Source organism: Rhodamnia argentea, chromosome 10 (assembly GCF_020921035.1).
Source record: "Rhodamnia argentea isolate NSW1041297 chromosome 10, ASM2092103v1, whole genome shotgun sequence".
Lineage (NCBI taxonomy): Eukaryota > Viridiplantae > Streptophyta > Magnoliopsida > Myrtales > Myrtaceae > Rhodamnia > Rhodamnia argentea.
In genome coordinates, this window is record NC_063159.1 from 8379667 (window position 1) to 8394039 (window position 14373).

Below are 14373 nucleotides of genomic sequence, written 5' to 3' on the forward strand. Positions count from 1 at the left end.
AACACAAAAAAAAAAAAACCACACGACATAACCGAATAAAAAAAAATCGAAAATAAATAAAGAAAAAGTGGGGTGGGGGGGGTGGGTGGGGGTGGGGGGGAGAGAGAGATGGAGAATAAAAGCACAAGGCAGGAATATCGCTTCATTTCCTTCTGCTGCAGAACACACTCTCTCTAGAGAGAGAAAGCAGAGAGAGAGAGAGAGAGAGAGAGGCCGTACACTGTCTGTTCAGTAGAGGTGGAAGCGGCGGCGGCGGAGGAGGAGACGTACTCTCTTGAGAGAGGGAAAGCACAGAGAGAAAGAGAGGCCGCACACTGTCTGTTCAGTAGAGGAGGAAGAAGGCGGAGGAGGAGGAGGAGTGGAAATTCCGGAGGTGGAAATGGCGTCGACGAGCAAAGCTGCGGATTCGCACCGCCAAGTGCAGTCCTCCAACGCGGCGGCGGCGCGGGTGGCGTACCAGACGGACTCCGTGAGCAAGGCAATTGCGCAGTACACGCAGGACGCGCGCCTCCACGCTGTGTTCGAGCAATCGGGGGAGTCCGGTAAGTCCTTCGACTACTCGCAATCCGTTAGGACCACCACGCAGTCCGTCCCCGAGCAGCAAATCACCGCCTACCTGTCAAAAATCCAGAGGGGCGGGCACATACAGCCCTTCGGCTGCGTGATTGCGGTGGACGAGGCTACTTTTAGGATCCTTGCCTATAGTGAGAACGCCAGGGAGATGCTGGGGCTCATGCCGCAGTCCGTGCCGAGCCTCGAGAAGCCGGAGGTCCTCGCGATTGGGACGGACGTCCGTACGCTCTTCACGCCCTCGAGTGGGGTCCTGCTCGAGAAGGCGTTCGGGGCGAGGGAGATTATGCTGCTGAATCCCCTCTGGATTCACTCGAAAAATTCGGGGAAGGCGTTCTACGCCATTTTGCACAGGATTGATGTGGGCATTGTGATTGATTTGGAACCCGCGAGGGCAGAGGATCCTGCCTTGTCGGTTGCTGGTGCTGTGCAGTCACAGAAGTTGGCGGTGAGAGCAATTTCTCACCTGCAATCACTTCCTGGCGGCGATATTAAGCTGTTGTGTGACACTGTGGTCGAAAGCGTGAGGGAACTTACTGGGTACGATAGGGTCATGGTCTACAAGTTTCATGAAGATGAGCATGGGGAGGTTGTGGCTGAGAGCAAGAGGCCGGACTTGGAGCCATATATTGGCTTGCACTATCCTGCCACTGATATTCCGCAGGCATCAAGGTTCTTGTTTAAGCAGAACCGAGTTAGGATGATTGCGGACTGCCATGCTATGCCAGTTCTTGTCATACAGGACGAGAGTCTCATGCAACCTCTGTGCTTGGTTGGGTCAACACTTCGCGCCCCTCATGGTTGTCATGCGCAGTACATGGCTAACATGGGCTCCATCGCTTCATTGGCTATGGCTGTCATTATAAATGGCAATGATGAAGAAGCTGTTGGAGGCCGTAACTCCATGAGGCTATGGGGTCTGGTGGTTTGTCATCACACGTCAGCCAGGTGCATTCCTTTCCCTCTCCGATATGCATGTGAGTTCTTGATGCAGGCCTTTGGACTTCAATTAAACATGGAATTGCAGTTGGCATCTCAATTGTCTGAAAAGCATGTTTTAAGGACCCAAACTTTGTTGTGTGACATGCTTCTTCGGGATTCCCCTGCTGGAATTGTCACTCAGAGCCCTAGTATCATGGACCTGGTGAAATGCGATGGTGCGGCACTTTTTTATCAAGGGAAGTACTACCCACTTGGTGTGACGCCAACGGAAGCCCAGATAAAGGACATTGTGGAGTGGTTATTAGCATTTCATGGAGACTCAACTGGTTTAAGCACGGACAGTTTGGCTGATGCTGGATACCCTGGGGCGGCCTCACTTGGGGATGCAGTATGTGGGATGGCTGTTGCTTATATCACTAAGAGGGATTTTCTGTTCTGGTTTCGGTCCCATACAGCAAAAGAGATAAAATGGGGTGGTGCTAAACATCATCCCGAGGATAAAGATGATGGGCAGAGGATGCACCCGCGTTCTTCTTTTAAGGCATTTTTGGAAGTGGTTAAGAGCCGGAGTTTGCCATGGGAGAATGCAGAGATGGATGCAATTCACTCTTTGCAGCTCATTTTGCGCGACTCATTTAGAGATGCTGAGCCAAGTAACTCCAAGGCTGTCGTCAATGCTAAACAAGGGGATCTTGAGTTCCAAGGCGTGGACGAGTTAAGCTCGGTTGCAAGGGAGATGGTTCGTTTGATAGAAACAGCAACTGCTCCTATATTTGCTGTAGATGTTGATGGCCGCATAAATGGGTGGAATGGAAAGATGGCAGAATTAACGGGGCTCTCGGTTGAAGAAGCGATGGGGAAGTCCTTGTTGCATGACCTTGTTTTTAAGGAATCAGAAGAGATTGTTGACAAACTTTTACTTCATGCCCTACAAGGTAAGCCTTTTTACATTTTGATATCTTTACCTCGCCAGTTCTAGAGTTCGTAGGAGATGTTCTGACATGATGTGATAGAGCTTCTAGGTGAAGTTCATTACATGTCAGATAAAGGACGATAACTGTCCACCCACATAGTAGATTCATGTCTTGAATGGAAAGACATCATTCCTATATCTTGATTACAAGTAGACTATGTCTTGACCTGGATTCAGCCTAGCAACTCCTGTAAATTGACCAGTTGTAGCTGATCCATATTTTTTTTATAAGCACCTAATGAGAGCTTTAATTTGAATCAAGACATCATGTCTTGCGTAACAATCAACTTGACAAGCACATCAAGCTGTTTGCTTCAAACTTGTAGTGAAACTTACTCCTGGAAAAAAATTTCGGCCGTCACTTTCTCCTTGAAATTAACAAGCGTGAACCTGTACGTCTCGTCTTTATATTCATTCATACAGTCTTCTCTTGAAACTATGTAGAAGGAATTATAAAAATAACTCTAAAGTCAACCACCAAAATTTGCAAGAGATCTCACCAAAAATCTCGCTAGCAGGTTCTTCTAGTCCATAGCATGTCAAACAGATTCCACCTCCCTAGTTGCTGTCATCATGATTATTTATATATCACTTGTGGATGGTATTCCCACCATTGATTGCAGTTCAAATAAAAACCAAGATGAGTCAAACATTGCCTTACAACTGCGCAGATTCTTTTCAACCCCAATTGCTATTTAATGTCATATATTGCTTGAATAAGTCATCTTGCATTGGTCGTTGTCTTCAATAGCAAATTATACTGAAAATCCCCCTTGATGATGCGTGTCATTTTGTCACCATACAGAATATGCACATGAGGTCTTACCCTGATGTCATAAAAAAGCTGAATTTAGATAGTTAGCAACCATTCCAATGCTTGTAATTTATGATTCTTCTCGACACTGGCGCAACACTGCCTAAAGTATGCGTAGAACCCATTACATCTCATCTCCAAGAGAAAAGGCATCACAAAATCGAAGCTCTAAAATCTTGTTATTACTAGGAACTGTGTGACCGCAACACTCCCATAAGCAACATGCTGTTAAAGGCTGTAGTTTGACCTGAAATAAAATCTCATGTCACTCTTATGATTCTAAAAAGATATAGATTAGGGCCTCACCAACTAATCACCACAGAATACTGTTGGTGTATGAGCCCAACATCAACCATTTGGTAGATTTCACTCACTTCTCTATTTTTAAGTTAACTTTTACTGGCAAGAAAATGGGTAATTTTCTTGTGCAAATCAGGTTGTAATGTCGAGTATTTCATCAAAATGTGGGTGCATTACTTGTGCAGGTGAAGAGGATAAAAATGTAGAGATAAAGTTGAGAACGTTTGGGCCAGAACACCACAAGAAGGCTATTTTTGTAGTGGTTAATGCTTGCTCTAGCAAGGATTATATGAACAATATAGTTGGAGTTTGCTTTGTTGGTCAAGATATTACTGGTCAGAAAATAGCAATGGACAAATTTATACACATACAAGGCGATTACAAGGCTATTGTTCATAGTCCCAATCCTTTGATCCCTCCAATATTTGCTTGCGATGATAATACTTGCTGCTATGAATGGAACACTGCCATGGAAAAGCTCACTGGTTGGACACGAGGTGAGATTATGGGAAAGATGCTTGTTGGGGAGGTCTTTGGCAGTTGCTGTCGGCTCAAAGGTCCAGATGCATTGACGAAATTCATGATCGTTTTGCATAATGCAGTTGGAGGTCAGGATGCAGACAAGTTTCCTTTCACTTTCTTTGACCGACATGGAAAATTGGTGCAAGCACTCTTGACTGCTAATAAGAGGGTCAGCATGGATGGGAAGATTATTGGAGCCTTCTGCTTTATGCAAATTGCAAGTCCTGAGCTGCAGCAAGCTCTGAAAGTTCAGAGGCAGCAGGACAAGAAATGTTTTTCAAGAATGAAAGAGCTGTCTTATATGTGTCAAGAAATAAGAAATCCTTTAAGTGGCATACGTTTTACTCACTCACTCTTGGAGGCCACGGGCTTGACTGAGGATCAAAAACAGTTTCTTGAGACTAGTGCTGCTTGTGAGAAGCAGATGATGAAGATAATAAGTGATGCTGATTTGCGAAGCATTGAAGATGGGTGAGTTTGTTTGATCATTTTGAATATTTCATTGAGGTTTTGGTCTTTCCTAGGAAAAGCTGATGCATGAAGCTATTTGCTTTGAATTGCTGCTGCTTTTTTCTGTGGACATGTACCTTTCATCTTATACTTGGAAGGTTCGGAATGTAAGTTTTGTTTTTGAATATTGTTTGAACAGGACCGATTTTGGACTCCAAACTGGAAATAGTCACTGAGGTTATATCAAATATCAAAGCTTTATTGATGGTGATGAACTTTGGCCAAGTGCCACTATTCTTCTCCATAACATTTTGAATACGATGAAAAAAGTAATGTCTTTGAAAAATCTTGACTGCTTTTGTCTTCCTTTTTTTACCTAACCGCTAAGCCTCAAGCTACTGGCTCAAGTATGTGCGGCTGTCTTATTTAAGAGCACCTATTCACTTAATTCTCAATTCCCAATACTCTAGTGTGACTTGGAGTGCAAACCATGTACAATGAATCTTTACACTCCCTCTTATTGTTATTTAGCCAGTTACATGTCTTGACGGATATGTTCTAAAAATATTTTGGTCTCATTGGTTTGGCTGCTTTGAAGCATTCTGAACAAAGAGTGGTCTAACAATCTTATCTTTCTTGGTTGACATGAAGAAAATTAACCTAAGAGTATCAGTGTTTGCTGCATCTAACTGCTGTGGCAAGGGAATTTTAGTTTCTCAATTATTTGCTTAGCACGATTATGCTATTGGTGAAAACATGGTCTAATTGATTCTTTTCTTCTAATTAGTTCATTGGAGCTTGAGAAGGCCGAATTCTTTCTTGGAAGTGTTATGAATGCTGTTGTTAGCCAAGTAATGATATTGCTTAGAGAACGAGGTTTGCAATTGATTCGTGATATTCCAGATGAAATCAAAACGCTGGCTGTCTGTGGTGATCAGCTGAGAATTCAACAAGTGTTGGCTGATTTCTTGTTAAATATGGTGAGACATGCTCCATCTCCAGAGGGTTGGGTGGAGATTCACGTTCATCCAAGTCTGAAGCAAACTTCTGGAGGACTAACTCTTGTGCACAACGAATTTAGGTATTCTTTTCATAGGTTTCCATCTGTTTTGAGTGTGTTCTGTGGATAATGCATTGTCCTATTCTGAAATGGTTTCCTGGTATGGCTTTCTTTCCAAAATTTCGTCCCTGTTAACTCTTCAGTGCTCTTGAGGGTTAATTAGCTCCAGAAACTTTATGGTTATAGATTTTATGCATGAATTAACTAATAGAATGATGGATTGCTGTTATCAAGGGTTGTCAGTGTGCGATACTGACAAATTTTAAGGTTCTGTTTCTCTCAATCAATACGTGTGTTCATTGAATGACTATCCAATGTCACTGGAGAATCATCAACAGATGTGGATATTGAAACTGCGTCATGTTTCGAGCAAGTTTGTTTTGACCACTACGAGCTTGCTTGAGGCTATTTGCGACCTTTTTGGTTTTGAAAACTATTGTATTATGCTGTGGGTTCTATTTTTTAGACTTCTCTGAACTTCTGTTGAACAAGGAGGCAAGCTAGGCAGTGAAGTCACGGGAAATGAATTTGCAAATTTTTTATAAATAAATGTGCTGCTCATATATCTTCTTTTGCTCAGTTATATTAAATTATGGCATAGTCAAAATCAAGGGAAAAAATATTCTTGATACCCATTCTCCATTGCATAGCTTTTCACTTCTCTATCTGGTATTCAAATTTCCTTGGCATACACCAGATATTAAAGAACTCTAAAGTTCTGTCTTGGATATAATCTGGGGAAATGATGGCCTATTTTGTTATAGGGGCGCTTATAGAATCTTCTCAAGCTCTTCAAACCTTTCAGTATAATTGCCTATAATGATAGTGAATGAAGATTTTCTTGATAGTTTTCTCAATGGGGGTAATTATGGGAATCCTGCAAAATCGCTATGCATGCCTCTTTGGCTGCTTTGAGAATGCATTGATCGGTCGCTATACTCATAGACCTTACGAGCAAATTAGCCTCGGTAAACAAATAGCTGCATATGTCTATTTGAAAATTAGGAGCGTGTGATAGTGCATGCAGACAAAAGCTGTGTGGACTTCTTGCACCTTAACCTAGTGATTGGATCTTGTGGCATATATGATGAATGCGAATCTAATTATATCATTTTGTTCCCTTTATGAAGGATTGTGTGTCCTGGTGAAGGTCTACCTCCTGAGCTGATTCAAGACATGTTCAATAGCAGTCGGTGGATGACTGAGGAAGGTTTGGGGCTGAGCATGTGCAGGAAGATTTTAAAGCTCATGAATGGTGAAGTGCAATATATTAGAGAGTCAGAAAGATGTTATTTCATCATTACTCTTGAACTCCCCATGCCTCAGCGATCAAAGGATATTGACTAGCTTTCTGGACCTCAAAATCACAGTTCAAATGTTTCTCAACTTCAACCAGTCCTCCTCCCTCCGTCTCTCCAAGTACATATGCTAAGTATAAGTTCCTAACACTTGGGTGGACCAAACATCTCATTGAATTCTGCAAATGGTTACTCGATCAATCGACTTCCAACCGATTTTGGGAGATATTACATCTCAAAGTCCCCAACTTTAATCTTGACTTCTCAAGAGTTGGAAGATGATCTTTTAGCCCGAGATGTAACCTCATATCTCTTTAGACCTCCTCCCCTAATGCAACAGTATGCTGTGCCTTTGAGACCAAGAAGTGCTACCTGAATGCTATGTAATCAAGGCTGCCATTAGGAAAAGCTGTCCCCCTCGTAGTTTTGTCATTGAAGTATGTCATATCGACTGTTGAGTTGCAACGTGCTCCCACTGTAAGTATGTGTCATAGATACATAAGGTCCATACGGTGTTACAGAGTCAACAATGATTGTAACAGTATCTACTTCTCAGGGTTACCCTCTTAGTTTTGGCTCTTAATGTACCATGTAATAAAGCCAACAGTCTGGCTTTTAGGAAGGAGGAGGTCTTGGGCCATACAATCTGATCCATAGATGGTTGCTCTTTGATTGGTGAGGAATTAATACAAAGGCCACTTTGTGAAGTTAACTAGTTGTTGTCTTGCCTACTGTTTGAAATTTTTTTGCTACCTTATACAAAGATTATGCATGTGAAAGGGCTTGCGCAGGTGGTGATGAAATTCATGAAGTGGGTAATGACTCATTATACTGTTGAAGAGTCGGGCAGTCTTGATGTACTGGCTGGGTATCAGTGCTTACATGGGTAAATCAATCCAAGCTTTGAGGGTGCACTGATTAATTCGTTCATGATGGGACTGGCTGAACATTATCAAGCTGTGAACTTGCTTGGCTTCTTTCTCTGATTCACTTTCTGTTAGGCTGACCATCCCTTTTGTTTATGTTTCAAGTGGAAAGTGTAGTATGAGTTTTTGGTCTGCACGAGGAAAGGTAAACACCATTTCTTCTTTGCTTTCTAGTACCTTCTAAATCTTGATCCTGGAGGGTGTTGTGGACTTCTTTCTCTGGTTCACTTGCTGTTAGGCTTGTCATCCCTTTTGTTTATGTTTCAAGTGGAAAGTTTAGTATGAGTTTGTCTGCATGAGGAAAAGGTAAACACTATTTCTTCTTTGCTTTCTAGTACCTTCTAGATTTTGATCCTGAAAGGTATTGCAGACTTGTTCTCCAATTTGTGCCCCCCAACCCTGTGGTTTGTTTTCGTAGAACTGGGTTGGAATTAATTGTCAATTTCGAAAAAGGTCCTGTCATCTTGAGTTTAATTGCATCTAACAACTTGATGGTCTCTAATTAGAAAAGTCACAATGAGGCCTTAACACTCGCATTGATGGATAAGGGGAACCATCTCAATGGACACTAACCACTAGCTAATATGCGTTGCGTGAGTAGTCAGGGAATAGGGGACACGGCTATCATAATATTCACCGGCCTTTGAGAATCTCCGCTCCTAAGTAAGTTTAACTTTGTGCTTCTTGTGTTTTGGTGGGGGTGAGTACTGAGTAGCCCACAAAATGCAGGGACGGGGAGAGTCTCGGATGGAACCATTAATTATCCCGTATATTTGCTCGTGTGCCAAACTAAAAGTAGGGCCAAGTATCCCAAAACCATACATTATGCAGGTGGCGCTTCTTCTCCCTTTGTCAAAAAAGATGTTGGAGTAGTCTGTGTGGTCTATAAGTAATATATGCGTTGTCTGATAACACTGGAGGAGGCTTGGGTGGTGGTGCTGAAGGAGGTGGTGTAGTTGTATGTGGAGCATTTGATAAGGATGGCGGAGCAAGATCGAGTGGTGGAACTGGAGGAGTATTTGATCAGGTTCTCGATCTGGGAGCTGGTGGTGGCTTTGGAGTTGGGTTAGGAACTGATGGTGGTATTGGGTGGATGAGGATTTGGTGGAGCTGGGGGTGGCTGGGTTGGAGGAAAATGGGGTGTCCCAGGAGTGGGAGGTGGCCAACGTGGCGGTGCTGGAGTAGTCACTGGTGCTGGTGGTTTTGGAAGCGGAAAAGGTGGTGTTGGAGCTGGCGGTGGCTTTGGACGCAGAGAGGGTAGTGTAGGATTTTGGAGGGTGGCTGAGCTGGTTTGAACCTGGAAAAGGCAATGGTGCTGGAGTGGGATTTTTTGGGGTGGAAGTGATGCAGGTAGGAGTGTTGGCGACGGCCTAGGAGGTGGCAAAGTGATGGGGAGTGGTGGTGTTGGGGGAGAAGTTGGTGCCAGCAGTGCTAGTTTTGGTGGAGGCATAGGAGGCGGCAAAGGAGGTGACGGAGGAGAAGAATTCAAATGCGGCATTGGTGATGGGAAAGGTGGTGGTATGGAAGTAGAGGAGGAGGTGGTGCAGGTGGCGATGCTAGTGGCGGGGGCGAGCCACGGTGGTGGATCTTGGCTGTGAAGTCCAGCAACTTGTATTATCTTGCTTGCCTATCTACTGAGTAGTCTTTAACAATATTAGCTTCAAGGAGCTCGCACTGTCTTAATTGCTGATTCAAACATTTTGTAGCGACTAACTAATTTTTCACTTTGACATCTAACATTGTTGTCATAACGCATCTTTAAATTTCTTTTCCCGTTTTACTCAATTGTGCTATCTCGTTAACAGGAGTGAAATGGACACATAATTAATGACAGAAGGACACTAAGAGTGTCAATATCCGAGTACGACACTCACTTTAGTGTCGGTATTTTTTTTTTATCACTTATGTGCTATTTTTTTTTAAACAGTTACTTCAATACTAACTTCGGTGAGTTTCGTTGGAAATTTGATGTGGCATCCACATGGCTCGTTGGAACTTCCAAGTTAGCAATAAAAAAAGCCAAAAATTAAAAAAATTAGAAAACTAAAAAATAAGCTATAAAAACTTCAAAAAAAAAAAAAAATGTTGCAGCGGCAAGGGTAATAGAAAATTTTCTTTTCTATTTATTTTTATTTATTTAGTTATTTAGCTAATTTTTAAATTAAATTAAACTTTTTAAAAATATTTTAGCTTATTTTATAGTAAGATATTACACGTGGCGTCCATGTGGATTGACTTTCTTTAAAAAAAAAATCTACATAATATTAAAAAATTAATAAAAAATGCCAAGTGAACTGTTTGATTGGAATTGACACTAAAACGATCATTTTTTTTTTTTTTTTTGCGGAAATTGATACTTAAGTTATTGTTTTTCCTTCGATTTGGCACTTAAGTGATTTAAAAAAAAATATTGACATTAAAGTGAGAGTCGTACATAAATATTAACACTCCCGATATCTTTTTGCCCATAATTAATGGTATGAACTTTCGTAATTTGTATGATGAATGAGTGGTCATAAGATTCATAACGCAAAACCGAACATGCTCAACACACGCCTTCCATCGGTGAAGTCGTTCTCTAATCTTGTGACGAGAACAAAGTCCGTCTCCTCCGATGACAGGTCCTAGGGGTGGCTTGGGGCCGCTAAGCAACAGCATGCCGCCTTGAGTTTGCTTGCATACGATTCCTTTTCCTAAAAATAGTTACCCGAAACACTTGTTCAGCAGCCAAATGGGGAAATATCACAAATCTCCACACAGTGACCGTCCCCGTGACATGCATAATCAATCCTAGGTCCCGGGGCGCTTGTCCCCGGATCTGGAAAAATTCACAGGCACGGTTGTAAATTTCTTGAAAAATTCAAGGTGGGAGTAAAAACAATAGCAGCATGAATCGGAGAGCAATCGCTATGATGTAGTAGAGTTCGGCTAGCACTTGCACAGTTGCACGCAATAACTCTCAAAGCCAACTAACCCACCAAGTACTGGCCAGTGAATCATGAATTATGCAGACGCAGTCACTACATTCAATGTTGCTGCTCAGGTCAAGCTTCTACCGTTGGTCGAAGAACAGCAGGACGAATTTAACTACGAAGCTCTCATTCCTCGTCTTCTTTTGCTGTCTTCTGCGTTTCCGGGCCAGGATCTACTATATTAAGCTCGGCTGCATTATTGCATTAATGGGCGGGACTTCCTATTTTAGGCGATCGGCATTAACTTCGAAGGCCAGTTAGGTTCGTTGGCAGCTGAGTGAAGTAAAGCGTCTCTCAGATTTGCGAAGGAACGCGGACTTCCACGGTCTTTCTTCCTCGTATTCATTCATTAACGTGGATGCCAGGGTCATCCGATACTCCCTCAACCGACCGGTCCCTTCTCATGCCGGGTGATCGATCGAGCACATTTTCTAAGCCATACCCAAATGTTTAAAAAGAAGACTGCAGGATTGGAAGTCTGATGTGAGCTTTTTAATCACGGGTTGGTGCTGATTTCGGAGTGACATTCAATGTTGCACGCCCTTGATTCGACAGGCTCAGAAGCAGAGCTCCCGAGAACAGAGTTATTTATCTTTCAACATGGCCTACACCAGATAGAACATAGATCAACTGATCGTTCATCTATATACTAATCATTGACCTTTCATTTGTCTCGTGCTAAATCAGAGTCTTGATTCAGATTCACTGCATTGCAGACCCTTCTTTTACTCTGGCCTCATTTTTACAGATACAACAAGTTTTTTAGGATTAGCAACCTGTCAAAACAAAGATTGCTGTTGTTCTTTTCCTACTTCCAATCTGGGTTGGTTGTTCTTATCTTCGGTCGCGAAGCGCCGTAGATTGTTTCTTCGCCGAATTCATTGGCATTCCCATGAAGAAATGAATGGCCATTTGCTCCGCCAAATTCTTTGGTTTCGAATTCACTGCGAGAACAGAGAGCATAGAAACTTACCAGTTCACAGGGATATTTAGTGTCCTCTGCATTTATACTTCCCTTTGTCACAATGAGGAGATTCTCTGCAAGACAGCCGTTCCTCGGGTTAACTTTTAGAACTTTGATTCTCTTGGTCCTGCTCCGAAGTTGCTTCGCGAAGAACGTTCCTGCAAATTTCATCTTCGGAGATTCCTTGGTTGAAGCTGGAAACAACAACTACATCTCGTCGCTTTCCAAGGCCAACTACATCCCCAATGGGATCGACTTCGGCGGCCCGACAGGGCGGTTCACAAATGGAAGAACCATTGTTGACATCATAGGCAAGTTTTTTCTTGCCAAACTGTAAAAACAACGCTGGATTCTTCGATGATCGTTATTCTGAACTACTCATTGATTTCCTCTTGCAGGCAAAGAGTTGGGTTTCGAGGATTATACTCCTCCGTACCTGGCTCCGACAACGGTTTGGCCTTTCGTCTTGGAGGGGGTCAACTACGCTTCCGGTGGAGGCGGAATCCTTAACCACACCGGATATATTTTCGTAAGCATTGTTTACTTCTTGAATTATGATTGTAGCTATCAAATCCGCGACCCAATTATGAATAATCTTTGTTCTGCAGCAGAGCAACTACAAAAAAAAAAAAAAAAAAAGCAAAGATCAATTTCCAGTTGATTAGTGAAATTAATACAATCTTTAACGGGGTGACAGGGCGGTCGAATAAACTTGGATGCGCAGTTAGATAATTTTGAGAACACGAGGCAAGACATAATCTCAGGCATCGGCATTTCTGCAGCCATGGAGCTGTTCAAGACAGCCCTTTTCTCGGTCACCATCGGATCGAATGATTTCATCAATAACTACTTGACGCCGGTGATCTCCGCGCCTGAGCAGAGATTGATATCTCCAGAAGTTTTCGTGAACACAATGATTTCCAGATATAGACACCAACTTGTGGTAAATTTCGCGCGTTCATATTCCCGGAAGTTATATTTGTAACGAGTTCTACATAAGATGGTTAACGTTATTTGCAGAGACTTTATGAACTGGGGGCGAGGAGAATCATAGTAGCCAATGTAGGGCCGATAGGTTGCATACCGTTCGAGAGGGACACCAATGGAGCTACCACAGATAGTTGCATCGACTTCCCGAATCAGATGGCTCAGTTGTTTAATACCCAACTGAGAAGCCTTGTTGCAGACCTCCTCTCGAGTTTGGAAGGATCGAAATTCGTTTACGCCGACGTGTATCGCATCGTACAAGACATCATCGACAATTATGTTTCATACGGTACAGTGCTGCATTGCAATCTCTAAATAATTCTTCCTTTTGTCTGCATCAGATCAGCCAACGGACGACCATCCATTCTCAATTTCGATCGAAAACCTTCCTCGCAGGTTTCGAAAACCCAAATTCGTCGTGCTGCTATGCTGCAGGTCACTTTGGGGGTCTGATACCTTGTGGTCCGCCTTCTAGAGTTTGTCCGGACAGGTCGAAGTACGTCTTCTGGGATCCATACCATCCTTCGGATGCTGCGAACATCATAGTCGCGAAGCGTCTCATGGATGGCAGAGTTCAAGATATTGCGCCGATGAATGTTCGGCAACTTGTCGAATCCTGATCAACATAAGAGGCAGAATAACAGTAGACTGTGTTTACATAGTTCAACACTTACTCATTTGACATGATAAATGTTTAAAACAGTGTGTATTTCATCAAGATGTGTTTCATTGCTTCATGTAACCAAGACATTGCTGTCATAAAATGCCCATTTTGATTGGTACTTGTTGATTATGGCAATTTATGAGATTGAGAGGTGTAAGAAGTCGAACTCATGTATACATCGAGAGCAGCCACATTGCTCGAAGTCGAATGCAACATTGATTCAAGCTCATCAATAGATAGAAGCGATGGTGAATGTCAATCAAGGTTGGTAACATAAAAGAGATTGGTAAATTAGTTATCGGATAACTTGTTCATAATATACTATTGGAGTGTGGTTCATACTCTCCAACGATAGGAAAGCATAGGGGCGGGGGTCGAGGAGAGCCGCCTGCGTGGGGGTTTCAAGAGGGCAACGCCTTTATAATTTGAGCCATAATTTTTTATTAGCAGTTTGGGCTTGTGCTCATAAATAACTATTTCTATATATACTCTTTTTCGCTTGTAATTGAGTTATGTAACGAGAGGTTCGAGGTGCTAACTATAACAGAATCATCTGCTAGATGTAGCCCTAGTTTAAGAGTGAACCGCAATAAACCTTGTATCTATTTTTCTTTCTCGCTTTACGCTTTACTTCGATTTGATTGTATGCCAAATCCTAACAGATACCACATCTCATATTAAAATTCTAGCTTTTACTTGATTAATTTGTAACATATTGGACATCATACAACACATTATTATCTACTCTTACGAAATGATCAATCTTGATTTGAAAGAATTTTCAACTTTTATTGGATTAAGTTAAAGTCTTTAGGTTACCACTATATGTTTAAGCCACTTCCCAATGTTTATTTGAGCCACTTCCAATTTACCACCTTATATTGAAGTCATTTACCACCTAATTGAGTTGCTTATCATCCTTTCCTTTCTC

At 42.4% G+C, this 14373-nt stretch overlaps 3 protein-coding genes across 4 annotated transcripts; all 3 read left to right on the forward strand.

Annotated features, from left to right (window-relative positions):
* The first annotated feature begins 186 nt into the window (after positions 1-186).
* Positions 187-7636, forward strand: LOC115739082 (phytochrome B). The gene is made up of 5 exons (XM_048271335.1): positions 187-237; positions 351-2447; positions 3785-4592; positions 5359-5652; positions 6762-7636. Exons 2-5 carry the CDS (start codon positions 380-382, stop codon positions 6976-6978), a joined length of 3387 nt encoding a protein of 1128 aa, XP_048127292.1. The 5' UTR covers positions 187-237; positions 351-379; the 3' UTR covers positions 6979-7636.
* A 1199-nt stretch (positions 7637-8835) lies between these two features.
* Positions 8836-9453, forward strand: LOC115739227 (glycine-rich protein 5-like). The gene is made up of 3 exons (XM_030672233.1): positions 8836-8920; positions 9005-9112; positions 9206-9453. Exons 1-3 carry the CDS (start codon positions 8836-8838, stop codon positions 9451-9453), a joined length of 441 nt encoding a protein of 146 aa, XP_030528093.1.
* Positions 9454-11086: 1633 nt separating this feature from the next.
* Positions 11087-13410, forward strand: LOC115739271 (GDSL esterase/lipase At4g16230-like). 2 transcript variants are annotated; one of them, XM_030672277.2, is made up of 5 exons: positions 11087-12102; positions 12190-12320; positions 12489-12734; positions 12812-13067; positions 13175-13410. In XM_030672277.2, the coding sequence occupies exons 1-5, from the start codon at positions 11853-11855 to the stop codon at positions 13396-13398; spliced, it is 1107 nt and encodes a 368-aa protein (XP_030528137.1). In that variant the 5' UTR covers positions 11087-11852; the 3' UTR covers positions 13399-13410. The 2 variants fall into 2 exon arrangements, with proteins under 2 accessions (XP_030528137.1, XP_048126933.1); XM_048270976.1 differs by lacking the exon at positions 11087-12102 and having other exon boundaries at positions 12202-12320; positions 12574-12734.
* Positions 13411-14373: the final 963 nt, after the last annotated feature.